Below are 14,554 nucleotides of genomic sequence, written 5' to 3'. Positions count from 1 at the left end.
AGGTATAAAGAAAAATAAAAATATAAAAACTAAGGCATTGAAAACTACTCCACAATTTGTATTTATTTTAGGGAACGTTATTTACATTCACCATTAATGTATATATATGTATATATAAAATTAAATAAAAATATATCCCTCTAAATTAATCGACTAACATTGAAATGTGCATCTCTCCACATCGTTCCACTTCCCTTCCTATTTCATTTCTTCCTACAAGTCCAACACAAAAACCAATGGAAAATCATTTATCTCGTCACTTCACACTTTTCTTGTTTTCTTCATGGAATTCATGAAATAAATGGTACCATCTTTTTGTTCCTCGCAGACATATATTTTTTTCTTCATTGAATATTATTTTAATTATATGTTGTTGAATATAAGGTTCGTAATTCTACTTCTTTTGAAGGCCGCAGTGAAATGCTAAAATGTCCGTACGTAGAAGAGCTTGATGCCAATGAAAGACAAGCTTTTCTATCTCGGTGCTGAAGCCATGCTAGGTCAGGCTCTGTAACATAAATTATCAGGATTTTTTTGAATGAAATCACGATTGTATTTATGCATATATGATTTTTTTTCCCTTTATTTTTATTGAAATAAGCGATTAATTTCATCTTTATTCAGTTGGACATTACCTGTGTTATGCAGGATAAAAAATGGGAGAAGTATATCATAAATTGGTAGAATAGTAACTTGAAGCTATAGATAAGATGTTTACATCTATTTTACACACACACTTTATCTGGTGATTTAAGCTTTGTGCTTCTAATGTAAATAGCTGCTTTCTTATTTTATTCAAAGCTTGCAAGACCTTTTACAAAAGTTCAAGACCCCTATCGATTTGCAACCTATATGAAGGAATAAAGAGTAATTAAAGCTTCTACATATATTCTCCACTTTACGATCTTCGTCCACCCGTGCCACTCTCCCTTTGACAGTTGAAATATACGGCAGCTACGGGCGAGCCAAGATTGTAGATCTCGGCGAACTCCCTGGTGTTGAAATTCTGGCGCCACCCCGGAGCGTACACTGTCTGGCGGCCCAACTGTTGGAATAACACGAAAACCAAGCGGTGGATACCCATTGTTGGCTGTGGATTCTCATAACAAACAATCTCTTGTCCTGCCCCAGAACACAAACATGTATTGTGTTAGGCTATGAATGCATCATTATAGACGAGTGGTGATTAAAAAGCGACTTTTAAACTCGATCGGTTTTCAAGTATTATATTAAAGTGGATTTTTTTTTCTCCCACACATTCTCATAATAATATATTCTTCACGTAAAGCACAAAACTTTTTCTTAAACCACACATTCTCCAAAAATTTACTATTTAAAAATTCATTCTTTTAAAAGAAAATTCTGTCAAACAGGGACTTGATGTAAAGAATATATGGTTAGCACTAAACGTGGAAAAAGAAAGAACATACCTCTCCACCAAGGACTACTTACGATGTAAAGATTCAGACATGATGAAAAGGACATCATGGACCATGTTTGAGTTTGTTACGGATGTCCAAACAAAAAAGCAGAGACATATAATAGCATGTTGGCCTAAGTTTTTATATACGAGGACGATTAAAAATCCAACAAATGAATAAATAATTACATAGTATTCCTATGCTTAGGAATCGGCTCATCTAAAAATTTAAGTGAAATCTAATATTAAGTGGTTAGAGGTGACAAACTAATTTGTTTATATCATATCTTCAACGAGTCCTTGAATTTATTTTTTCATCAATATGCGGCGGTGTTTAGATAGAAAGAGAGAGAGAGTTGAAACACATAAAATTAAAATTTGACTACTCACCAAAGCTAGATCCAGTGGTTGCTGGAATATCAGTCACCAACCTACGAACAAAGGATTCACAAAGAATGGGACAGGAATTGAGTTAAAAAATATTAAAGGAAAATTGTAACACAAATTGAAAAATATTTCTCCCTTTAAAATTTTTATCGATAAAATTGTACTTCACTTAAACGGGAAAACCATATACAGAAATGATAGTTTATGTAGGTCATCTCAATAAGATTAACCTTCAAACTAAAGTTTGAAGGAGCAATCGAATTTCAAGCACAAACGAACTAGTACGTCTTCGAAAACAACAATGAACATTTTAGGGTTTGGATTATTGCTTCGTAAAAATGTTGATTCTTTAAGATATTACTCTACGATTTAATATGCATGTGTGTTAACGTGCGTTTCTATGTATTGCTACGTATTTGCACATGACATCAGCAAACCAGACATGAAATTATAACATTTTATTGTGTAACACTTTGTTGGAACCACGTGCCATGCACCAACATTCATTCATAAAATTTATTCAAGAGACTTTTGAAAAAATCAATATGGTCCCCACGTGATGGACACGATGAAGACACAAAATTGCTTATAAACAAAATCATGTTGGCTCTATTGGAGCCCATTTTTTAGGAAATAGATTTTATAATAGTAATAATTTTTTTTTTTTTTAAGGAGAATAAGATGTTAAAAAGTTGAAAAAAAAAATTAGAATTTACGTATAAAATTATTTTATTTGAAGAATGTGTGATTGAAAATGAGTTTGGAGAAAAATGAATTTTTTTTTTTTTAAAATGAGACTCAAATGAAGGCTTTTTATATATACATTTCAAGTGACTCCATGTACTCTAACTTATTCACCTCTTGTCTATATTTATTTATACATTAAACTATAATTTTTATTTTTTAACCTGGCTAGATAAAAAAAAAAAAAAAAATCGGTGAAGATTAGCAAGTGCTTAGACATTATGCCATTATTTGGACTCCATTTTAATGAGATTTTGGAAAATATGTATTTTGAAATAATAATTTTTTGGAGAATGTGTACTTATAAAAGAAGGAAAAGTTTTGAATTTATGTGTAATATTATTTTATTTAAAAATGTGATTGAAATGGAGAAATAATAAAATATGTTAAAATTAGAATGAAATCCGAACAGGGGCTATATATCCAATTTGTAAAGTAAAACATGACCCTTGTCAGCAATATTTCAGAAAACACAAGGAATTTTTGTTTAGTAAAAAAGAAGTGTCCCCAAAGGGGAATACATATTGCTGTACTTTCCAACCAGCAGCAAACACAGCACTTGACGAGCTTTCACGATCATCCGTGCTGGATTCGTCGGGTCGATTTTTTTGTTGTCAAAGTATTTATATTTTTAAAGTGAAAGGGAGTCTTGGGTTCGACTCTCAACGAGAGCAATTCCCTTCTGCAATTATTTTAGTTTAATATTTTTCACCATTTTGGAACAAATAGGCATTAAAACCTGTGCAAATGGAAGATTCGAACCTATGATCTCCATTGAAATCATGAAACACTAGACCACTACGACAGTTGGTGAAAGTTGACAATGCATGCAACAAAATCTATATGTTCTTTTTAAGTAATAGATATATACCCCTTTTATTAGGAAAATAAAATTCGACCTTACAGTGATATTATTAAAATAGTCATTTTTTTTTTCTATTAAACTAAAATTATTAGCAAATCAAACCAAGAAAGTAAATAATTAGACCATTTTTCAAACTTCAAATTGTTGCTTGATAAATATTATTACACTCACACCTACAATTCGAACTATGATATAAGTAATTTCAATTCACAGCATTAGTTATTATTGCGGCCATCGATGATCAACGATCAACGGCTGCTCATGCTCACTTAAATTCTTGGATCCGCCGCTGTTTCCAACAAGTTATTTTTGTTTTATCTTGATAATCTAGAATATAAGGAACCAAAAAAAAAAAAAAGGACATTCCATTTATCTGAAACGGAGAGAGATGAGTAGGCAGATTCTTACCAGTGCAAGTATTCTCTGAGGCTAGACTCACTTGGGCTTGGAGCATCGGGATCCACCATTATCTGCAGGAGATGAAGATTAATGTCATGAAACCCTAACCAATATCCAACAGCAAGCAGAAAACTATACTGATGACCAAGAATCCATCGACATTATCTAAGAACTGAAGCTGTTAGAGATTGAGACGTCGTGTGTACTCATAAAAGAAAATCAATCGAGATGCAATAGGATAAATGGACTCACAAGAGTGTAGAAAGTACGAAGGTCATCACCACCAATTTCAACCCTAGGCCGGTTAACAATCTGAGAGGGTCTGAAATCCCATCCATTATTAACTTCCCTATCTGCATATACAATCCTAAGTGGTACGGACCTTGTAAATGGATCCAAAACATCCCCTATAATTCTACCAACAACGAGAGGGTCTCTGTCTCTAGGCATTGTACGAAATGAAACGAATTCTACAAAATATATGTGTATCACACACAAAGGATATGGGTTTTATATAGTCGTATATTTGACAAGAGACCCCAACGATGTTATTTTCAATTGGTGCCCTCGTACAAATACAATTTTCAAACTGTAAAGGCAATTAAGAAATGTGGGCATGATTTCATATTCTCAAAAAGGAATATTGATCGGAATAGGGGATATGAAAAAGCTTAGCTCCGAATTTCATATCTTAGTCTTTCTTTCACACTCGAGACTTAGACATAAATATGATGAATCAAACAAGAATGTGCATGAGATAGTGTGCGAATAGTCTATCTTTCATACTTTATCTACGTACACGAAGTCAGGTCATATGCCCTCCTTTTGAATATGCATTTTGACCTTCGTTTTTTTTTTATTTTTTTTTAATAATGAATAAATATTCCACGAATATGGTGATTTACAAAAATATATGTTATATATCTTGTATTTAGCATTCAATAAAAGGGTTCCAAATTAAATAATTCTTGCTCTTGAGCAAGGAGGAAAATTAATTATTCATGTAAATCTGAATTATGAACAGAAAATAATTGACCATCTATAAGTTCAAAGTGATAAAAGGGGGCGTGGGGGGAGTAGAATGAAGAGAATAACAAGGTGAATATATTTATTTTATATTCTATCCGCTCCTGGTTTTCCATCTAAGACATTGCAAATTAGTTTAGTAGTCGGGTAATTACATATTTATATATGTCTAACGTAAAAAATTAACAATTACGTTGAAATTGTTTCTTAAAAGTGAACCTAAAAATTTGTTCCACTCTAAATGCATGTTTGGCTAAGCTTAAAAAAAAATTACTAATAAAGTAAATAAATGTTAGAAGTAACTTATTAAAAGTTAAAACATGTTTAGATGAACTACTTTTATTTATTGAATCTTATCCGATAATTAATGTTTAGTGATAGTAGAATAATTTCTTTTGGAAAAGTTATGGTAAAGTGATGATTCCTTAAAGTGTACAAAGACAAAATAGTTTGTATATGCAGCATTTCATTCCTTAAACATTTGATGTGACCATTTAATTCCTCGGACGAAGATCACGCCGAACAAAAAACATCTGATATGTCTTTTCCAAACCCCACCGAATCATCTGATCATAGAATCATACTCAGCCAATATGAAAGCTATATATATTAATTATAAGATTTTTTTTTAGATGTTATTTTGAATTTAACAAATTTGTTTGAAGTGAACGGTTTCTCAAACTGTAAATGCTAGGACACATTGTAAGCTGTAACTTATAATCAAGTAGGGGAAGAAAATATTTATTACGTAAGAATTAATAATTTTGAACGAGTGTTTAAAGTCACATTTGAAATCGAACATAACAATTTCAAGCTTACATATATAGCCTGGTTTCAGGTCAACTGAGTTGGTGCCCCAGGTCAAGAATTTTTTTTCGAAGCAGCTTTTTTCTACATACCAAAAATTTGAATTATTTATTTCAAAATTAATTTGAATATATGAGTAACTTTGAATAACTTCATATATCACCTAGAAGAGTCTCCCTCACAAAGTTCTAGGGGCGGAGCGAGGGGAATCCTCAAGGTTGGGGTTCAACCTTTATATATCACCTAGAAGAGAATAGACATAGCACGTGAAGGTGAACAATTTTCCCGAAAAGTTTGAATCTTTATTGGAATGACGTTGATTGAAGGAAAAAGAATATGGTTGCATATTATGTGTTGATTCGAAGAACAAAAGATATTTCCCATTTTCCTTTGATTCGATAATTTTTAAATTGCGGAAAGTAGGTTGTAACAGTACAAGACAGCTATTTAAAAAAAAAAAAAAAAAAAAAAAAAAAAAAAAAAAAAAAAAAAAATATTTTAAAAAAAAAAAAAAAAAAAAAAAAAAAAAAGAAAAAAGTAAGATATACTGTAACACCCTGAAATATGGTAGGGGCCTATCACTTCACTTGAAATCATAGCTTGAGCGGGTAAAACAAATAATGCGGAACTGAATGCATCACATATAAGCTACTTGGATGTTTTACCATAATAACATATCTCACACATATTTTTCCTTTCTTAGGGTTCATAAAGATCAATAATTTATTGTATAATAAAATTAAACTCGATTCATTTTCATAAACTCATAGACATTTCAATCAAATAGGAGTATCTACAAGTTGATCAACACACGATGTCACAAAGTCGAACCAGCATAGTTTATTGTCAAATATTCCTAACATGATGTATGATCATTAAAAATACCTAAAATTGATGTATTAAACATTAAATTCACTATTATATGACGTACTACAAATTTAAAATTCAACTCTATTTGAGGCATCAAGATATTAAGAAATTGTACAAGATCAGTCTCGCTGATCAACCTTGCTGCAGATTTATTCTACAGGTATTTGACATCCCAAACTATCACAAAAACTTAAAAAAAAATTATATGGAAGGCTCGTAACTCTCTCCACCAACAATATTATATTGAAATTTCACGTTCAAATTCATGAAAAAAAAAAAATCAACCTACAACACAATATGCATTAAAACAGTTTTTCTCTGAACAACACAATTTCGGTTTTACTTCTAAGAACATGTAACATTCTAGATGGTCATAATAACTTCTAAGTTTATTGGACAAACTCATAATATATTATCCCAAAAATATATTAAATTTTCCTGAATTAATTCGTCCAATAAGGGCCTCAACTAAATTTCTGAACTACACAAGAATAGTTTCCCATCCAACACTGTCATCTTTCATTAAAACACACATAACTAACTCCACGTCATCCAGTTAACATGATTTCATATCTTAGAGGTGGGAAATTCTTCGGTCTAATACCAATTAATTTCAACTCAAATTTAGAAGTACACATTCTAGTGTGATCGTTCAAAGTTGAACTTGTGTGCTGGAATACACTGGACAGTTTTCTTGTTACATTCTGCAGTCATTAAACACAACATATGACATGGAATAGATCCATTTCTAAGTACACAAAACCCTTAAATATGTTTAGAACCAAACAGGGAAATAGAAATCCATAAAAGCATTCAAACCTTAAAAATTTCAGCAATGTCTCAAAACAGCTGCAGGCAACTTTCATCATGCCAACTCCATGCCTCAATCCACGGCTGCTTCTAATCTGTAGGCAAAAGGAAAAGGAGTGGGTTTTGGGGAAAACTCAATAAGAATACTATTAATTCTATGTGCAATACGAAATTAAAGTTAAAAGTAATGTACAACATCATACCACACTTCTTATTCCAATGAGCTTAGGGGATCAATGATCACAATTCCTTTTCCTTTTTTTTTTCTTTTTTTTTTTTTTAACGTTCAACCATGAAAGATTATACAAAATTCTTTATTTCTTGTATAAAAAAATTGATCATACCTCTTTCTAGTCTGGATGACAACAAAAAATAATAATAATAATAATCTTTTAGCATGAAATATTCCACAAAAATTCATATCTATGAGAATAGATGTATTCTACTTGCACATAGGAATTCCATCTTGTTATTTTTTATGAAGAGAACTTGAAATTCTTACAAAACAGCCATTAGAATCACCTTCTAGCGCTGCATTTTTCTTCTTCCTTCTTGAGAGGCAATCGTGTGAATGTGTGTATATGGAAGGGGGCCGAGAAGAAGAGAGGGAGGCTGTGTGTAGGAAATTTATGGGGGGGTAGGAATGAGTTCATCCTTTTATACTTCCACCTCTTGGTCTATGGTTTAGAGTTTTAGAGCTTAACTTGAAGGAAAGAATTCCAAGGGGATTCGGAGATGGGGCCCATTTTGGGGCTTGTTTTGGAAGGTTTTGGTCTCTTTCATTTAATCTAGCAGCTACTTAAGGAAGGGAAGGAATAAGAAACAATAATAATCACCATAAGGAATATTTTCTTATTTGGAACCTGGTAAGTTGGGTAATCGTAATAATTCAAATTTAAATCATTATTTAGTTGAATAATGTCCAAGATAAATTCTTAGATTTAATTCTCCACTAAAATAAACTCTAATATAAATTCTAGAAAACTGAATATAATTAAATAACAAAATAAATTTTTTAAATGGGTTGGAGTTTTCTCATCATAGGACCTGAATCGTTATTGGACTCTCTAATGACTAGTAAGCTACATTATCTTCATAAATTCTGTCACATTCTAAAAATTTCAAAATATTACATATAAATTGTATATTCATACAGATAAGGTACATAAAATTCGTTTTAAGTATGAAAGTTATAAATGATTGAGTTGATTTACCAGATATACAATGGCTTCAAAGCAATGTTTGAATCTTAGATAATTGGAATGATGTTGATCAGTGTTGCGGAAGCTCTCTCAAAAGATCTTCAAATAGTGGTTTTCCAGGCTCAGTCCAACGTACCTTTCTCTACCAACAACCAATCCAAACGGCTCCAAACCTCAACTAATTGATTCACCTTGGTTGCTATACAATCTTACCCACGTAGGACAAGAAGGGATGATGATTTACGGCCACAAAGGCTAGGAGAAGACACCACAAATGTATACTATGAAAGAACCACCAATTGCACACGTTATACAAGCGTTTTGGACACTTCTAAACACCTTTTTCTCACACAAAAGGGGGGCAGCCGGGATTCACTAGTTTCTTTTCTCAAAATCACACACTCATCATCACAAAAAGGCTAGGGTTATATTCATATATATACTCTAGAGTTAGGCTTTAAGTTGGGCCATTAAAGGGGTAAATGAGCCAAGATTCAAGTCATTCATAAGGAATACAATTGGGCCGGGTGTAGCTCATGGACTTGGTTGTTGGACTTATTTCATTCATCGGCCTATGCCTATGAAATAATATTAACCCACGTTAACATCATAGCCCGAGATTTATTGGGTATCAAAAAACCCAACAATCAGGGGAACAAATGATATTGATGCATATATGCGTTAATTGTAAGAACAAAAACAGTGTAACATTTTCTCTTGATTAGATAGTTTTTAGATTGACAGAAGTAAGGTTTGATGCAATACACGACAACTGATAAAGAAAAAGTAGGATACACAACACATTTACATATTCGCAAAGATAAGGCACACAAAAAACGCTCATTCCATTATTGAAGATAAATGATTTATACGATATGCTATTTGTGGAATGCCTTCGGGCCATTTTTCAATCTTAGATCATAAGAATGATGTTGATTGGAGGGACTACGAATATTGTTGCATATGCGCATTGATTGGAAGAATAAAAGATGTTGCTTTTCCTTGGGTTCGATAATTATATTGTTGCATTTCCCGTTGATTTGATAGGTTTTAGAATATTGCTAAAAATAGCTGTGATATGAATATGACAAAAAGTAGGATATACTGATACAATTGCATATTCATGAAGATACGCACATAAAACACTCTTTTGTGTGTGTGTGTGTGTGTGTGTGTGTGTATGTTAATACGTCAAAATTAGGGTGTAATGCAATAAACAATAACTCATAAAGAAAAGATAAGATATATGATTACATATTCGAGAAAAATAAAGCACACAAAACACTAATTTGAGTATAAAAGAAAAAGAGAAAAATACAGGCAAGTCAAGACATCAATATTATTAATGATCAAGGAAAGGTCAAGTTTAGGTAACATCAATTCACAATCCTAAAATATCTCTCCAACTTGTCATTCCTTTCACATTCGTTATGTAACTCAAAAATTATCAATTTTTTTTCCCTACACTTTCACCTATTCTAATTCATTTAACAGTTGATGAATCTATTAAGATAATAGTTTCTCATTTTATTCTACAATCGATTAGTCTAATTATTGAATCACCTCATCTAACGACTTAGACGGCAAAAGATATGTTAAGAGTTTTTCTCAACCACCCCCATGTTCAAGCTAGATTTATTTTTTCTTTAACGCCAAAAATGTACACAATTTTCAAATTGAGTGAAAAGGAGACTTGAACCAAGTGCTTTTTGCTAATTTTTAACTGTCGAAATCATTTGAAACAATATAATCTAAAGATTAAGATGTTAGAAATGTGTCAAATTTATTCATTTAAAGCTTGGCTTCGATAACAATTATTTTAACACATTAGTCTGATCATTATTAATGAATTTTTTTATTTTTTTTATTTTTGTGGCAATTAACGGAAAGTAACTTTGTTCTGTTCTGATTTTGTTTCATCTCTTATAGCTTGTATTTAGGGAACAACTTCAGTACTGGATAATATTAATGAAAAGGAAGAAGTTCAAAAATTGTTGGTTATAATGTCTAGTTATATTTAGTATTGCATATTAAAATATAATAAAGGAATTAATTATCACAGCTCACAGGCATTCAATATATTTTAAGATAAACAGTACTGACTAATAGTTCAGAACCTCTTACCCAAAGATTCTCACAAAAAATAACAATAATAAACCTCATTCAATATATTTTAAGGGGAACAGTAGTGACTAATACTTCAGAACTCTTACCCAAAGCTCAAAAAAATTTCAAAAAAATAACAACAAAAACAACAACAATTAGGGAGTAAGTTTGATTGCAACACAGTCCATGCTGCCATGCATTTAATATATCATGATAAAATGTCATCTCTAGTAGGCATAAAATGATGATAAAATTCATTGAAGAACCCTAAGCAAAGTAGCTAGGCAAGTAAGAAAATTTGATTGGGTTGATGTGTTGTTGATCACTAGTAATTTTTGAGCTGAACTTATGCCAAGGTTCATCAAAGGACTAATTAAATAAATATACTCATTTACCAAGAAATCAAAACCACTCCTGCACATTTTCTCTTTTACAATATCGATTAATTCTCTATAAAATATTTAATCATTTTTAATTTGGTTCAATTCGGAGAAAACCCGCTTAAGTCCACTTCTAAATGTGGGATGACAAAACAATTGATAATCATAGCAGTGAATCTTCAAAATTTAGCCATATTCTCAAGACTTTTTACTCTTTGTTTGTAAGTAGGAAGAGACTCCTATTACTAGATTCCAATGTTTCATAAGTACTATAAATAGGTATAACGGCATATTCATTCTCTGTAAGTTATTACCTGTCCAAGTATCGATGAGTTTGTGCATTTCATTTTCGCCTTTGAATGGGTAGTGATATATATAAAATTTTATTTTGAAAATAATGAAATTTGATTTAAGAATTGAATAACTCTTCAAGTACTATAAAAATAATTTCACTCAAAACAACCCAACAAAAAAAAAAAAAAGGAAAACCCTAATCTTGCTTTTAATGAAAACAAGAAGACTAATTAAACAAAGACCTAATGGCCACTAAGTAAGTTTATTCATTTAAGAGTGCAAAAATAATAAAATAACATAATAAAACTAATAGTCGAACGAGCTAACTCCAAACAAATTTTAAATTTGACGCTTATTATATAAAACGACATCAATTTTAGAATATAAAGTAATAAAAATAGTTCCTAAACCTCTAGCCCGTTCTTGGCCCGCATGCGAGGGAGGGAGTACTGTGTGAGTGAAAAACAAATAAACAAATGAAAAAAATGCAGAAGTTAGAATGAAAAGATAGAATTAAAGAATAAAGAATAATACAATGACAAGAAGTAGTTTTCAGAACCTTCCTAGATTAGAAACTACACATTTATTCCATCATAATAAAAAGAAACAAAAAATTTTGAAGGGCCAAATATAATTCTGCTGGGACCGTCTAAAAATTATTGGTACACCATTATGCGATAAAAAAAAAATTTGGTCCACAAGATTCAAAGTTCAAAGAACTTTCTAAACATAGAAATAACAAGTTTCCTTCAGATGTGAACGAATGTTTAATCATATCAAAAGTTGTTTGCGTGAATCATTTGATTAGCTTAATACTGTCTGTTATAGATAATTTATTTTAATTCTGAATTATAAGTATAATGTCACTTAATTTCTCCACTTACAAACATATAAAGAATGGGAGAAATTCCAGCAAAGAACACCTAGCTGGCTAGCCATGGTCGAGTAGTCTTTACTAGGATCGAGTAAGACAAAGTTCGTATGTCCCCAAAGGGTAAAGAACGGATAAGAGTTAAGAGGTAGATTCTTTATTAAACAAGCTATATTTGGAGGATCTCTCATTCTACTACCTTTTTTCGTGTTCTTATCTTTATGTTAATGCATAATCGAGGAGCAATGAGACCACATTTATTCCATCATAATAAAAAGAAACAAAAAATTTTGAAGGGCCAAATATAATTCTGCTGGGACCGTCTAAAAATTATTGGTACACCATTATGCGATAAAAAAAAAAAATTGGTCCACAAGATTCTAAGTTCAAAGAACTTTCTAAACATAGAAAAAACAAGTTTCCTTCAGATGTGAACGAATGTTTAATCATATCAAAAGTTGTTTGCGTGAATCATTTGATTAGCTTAATACTGTCTGTTATAGATAATTTATTTTAATTCTGAATTATAAGTATAATGTCACTTAATTTCTCCACTTACAAACATATAAAGAATGGGAGAAATTCCAGCAAAGAACACCTAGCTGGCTAGCCATGGTCGAGTAGTCTTTACTAGGATCGAGTAAGACAAAGTTCGTATGTCCCCAAAGGGTAAAGAACGGATAAGAGTTAAGAGGTAGATTCTTTATTAAACAAGCTATATTTGGAGGATCTCTCATTCTACTACCTTTTTTCGTGTTCTTATCTTTATGTTAATGCATAATCGAGGAGCAATGAGACTGGATGTTAGCCTTTAATAGATATATACAAGAAGCAGCTGCTTCAATCCCTATGATCTGATCCATTTCTAGCAGAAACATAGAAAATATATCTATTGAAGGTCGTTATAAAAGTCGTTACAGTTCCATGGAAAAACTATCGAGAGATGGACTTAAATCTGAGGAGGTGAACGATATCTTATCATTAAGAGTAGTATTAAGTCCTGCATCTAAATTGAATTCATCCAAAGTTGGGGGAAAAGCATGCTACATATGTTATATTAATATTTGTTACACCTCGACCTCAGGCCACGTGACAGCAAGCTAATAAAAAGCAAAAAAGTCATCTAAGACCCACGCACCAAGTTATGAAATCGAAGTGGATTAGGCATCCGATCAGCCGAAGCAACATGTTAGACGTCGACCCTCCATGTCCAAAGTGATGTGCCGCGGGTTGCTGGTTTCTGCAAGCGAGCATGGCCAACAAGATTAATGCTCAATAGATGCCAGTGATGGTATTTTGCTACTAAAGGAAAAGAATTTTAGTTGTGGATTGTTATTGATGATATTAGAAACTGTTAACTAATTAATACAGTTGAAAATTAAGGAAATTATTAAGGGCGCGTTTGATTGCAAGCATGAAATTTGTATGAAAAGGAAATAAATTCTAGATAATTCAATTGCTTAAAATTTATTTGTATGAAAATTGTCAATTAAATATGTTTGATTGAATTAATTTTCAACCTAGAAAATATTATACTTGTTTATTTTTTATTGGTGGGTTAATGAGAGAGAGAGAGAATTTCGTGGAAAATAAAATCCTACTCATCCTAAAGAAAATAAACATGGTCACGTGACCAAAAGTGGAAAAATATTTTCCATGAAAAAAAAATGATAATCAAACAGTACAAAAGTATAAATTTGGTTGGAAAAAACACATTTTCATAGAAAATATAGGCAATCAAACATACTCTAAAAGAAACCAGCTACTAAAAGAATATAAAGGGGGTATATTCAATTGAGATTTTTAATGACTTTTTGAGATTTAAAAAGTTCAGGGGCATTCAATTGAGATTTTTAATGACTTTTTGAGATTTAAAAAGTTCAGGGGTATTCAATTGAGATTTTTTAAGATTCTCTAAAAAGTCACGGTGTATTCAATTGATACTTTTATAAACTTTTAAAAAGTCTCTAAAAGTTACGGTGTAATTAATTAAAATTTTTTAGAAGTCTCTATAAATATTGGGGTATTCAAATATTAATGACTTCTAGAGACTTTTATAAAAGTCTCTGGAGTACTAATTTTTAAGCAAATGGTACTCATATAAAATTTTAAAATTTGTCTCTCATTACGCGATTTTTAAGAGACTTACACCATTCTTTCTTTTAAGTTTTTATAGATATGTATGATTAAATTTTATTTTATTCTATTGATTATATTCCATTTATCTTTCTTTCTTTCTTATAATTTATCTCTATTTTCTATATAAAAAAAATTAAATTGGATTCTTGAAACTTTTTTTTTCTTTTTTCGTTCATTTTTTTTGTGAAAAATATCTATTTTTTATTAAATTATAAAATTTTATATAAAAAAATT

General features: G+C 31.1%; 1 protein-coding gene across 1 annotated transcript; it reads right to left on the bottom strand.

Annotated features, from left to right (window-relative positions):
• Positions 1 to 681: 681 nt before the first annotated feature.
• Positions 682 to 4,748, bottom strand: LOC111405422 (protein FLOWERING LOCUS T-like). The gene is made up of 4 exons (XM_023034286.1): positions 4,068 to 4,748; positions 3,825 to 3,886; positions 1,811 to 1,851; positions 682 to 1,122 (listed from the first exon to the last, which is right to left on the bottom strand). The coding sequence occupies exons 1-4, from the start codon at positions 4,263 to 4,265 to the stop codon at positions 899 to 901; spliced, it is 525 nt and encodes a 174-aa protein (XP_022890054.1). The 5' UTR covers positions 4,266 to 4,748; the 3' UTR covers positions 682 to 898.
• Between the last annotated feature and the right edge of the window lie 9,806 nt (positions 4,749 to 14,554).

This window comes from Olea europaea, chromosome 12 (assembly GCF_002742605.1).
Source record: "Olea europaea var. sylvestris chromosome 12, O_europaea_v1, whole genome shotgun sequence".
Classification (NCBI taxonomy): Eukaryota; Viridiplantae; Streptophyta; class Magnoliopsida; order Lamiales; family Oleaceae; genus Olea; species Olea europaea.
This window is presented reverse-complemented; position numbering and strand designations above follow the sequence as displayed.

What these genes read in the sequence shown, in the direction of transcription:
- LOC111405422 (XM_023034286.1), bottom strand. Translation starts at nt 4,265, where the DNA reads ATGCCTAGAGACAGAGACCCTCTCGTTGTTGGTAGAATTATAGGGGAT. An exon ending in TTCGTACTTTCTACACTCTT is followed by an intron (nt 3,887 to 4,067) that starts GTGAGTCCATTT and finishes CATCTCCTGCAG; the next exon opens with ATAATGGTGGATCCCGATGC. An exon ending in CTCAGAGAATACTTGCACTG is followed by an intron (nt 1,852 to 3,824) that starts GTAAGAATCTGC and finishes CTTTGTTCGTAG; the next exon opens with GTTGGTGACTGATATTCCAG.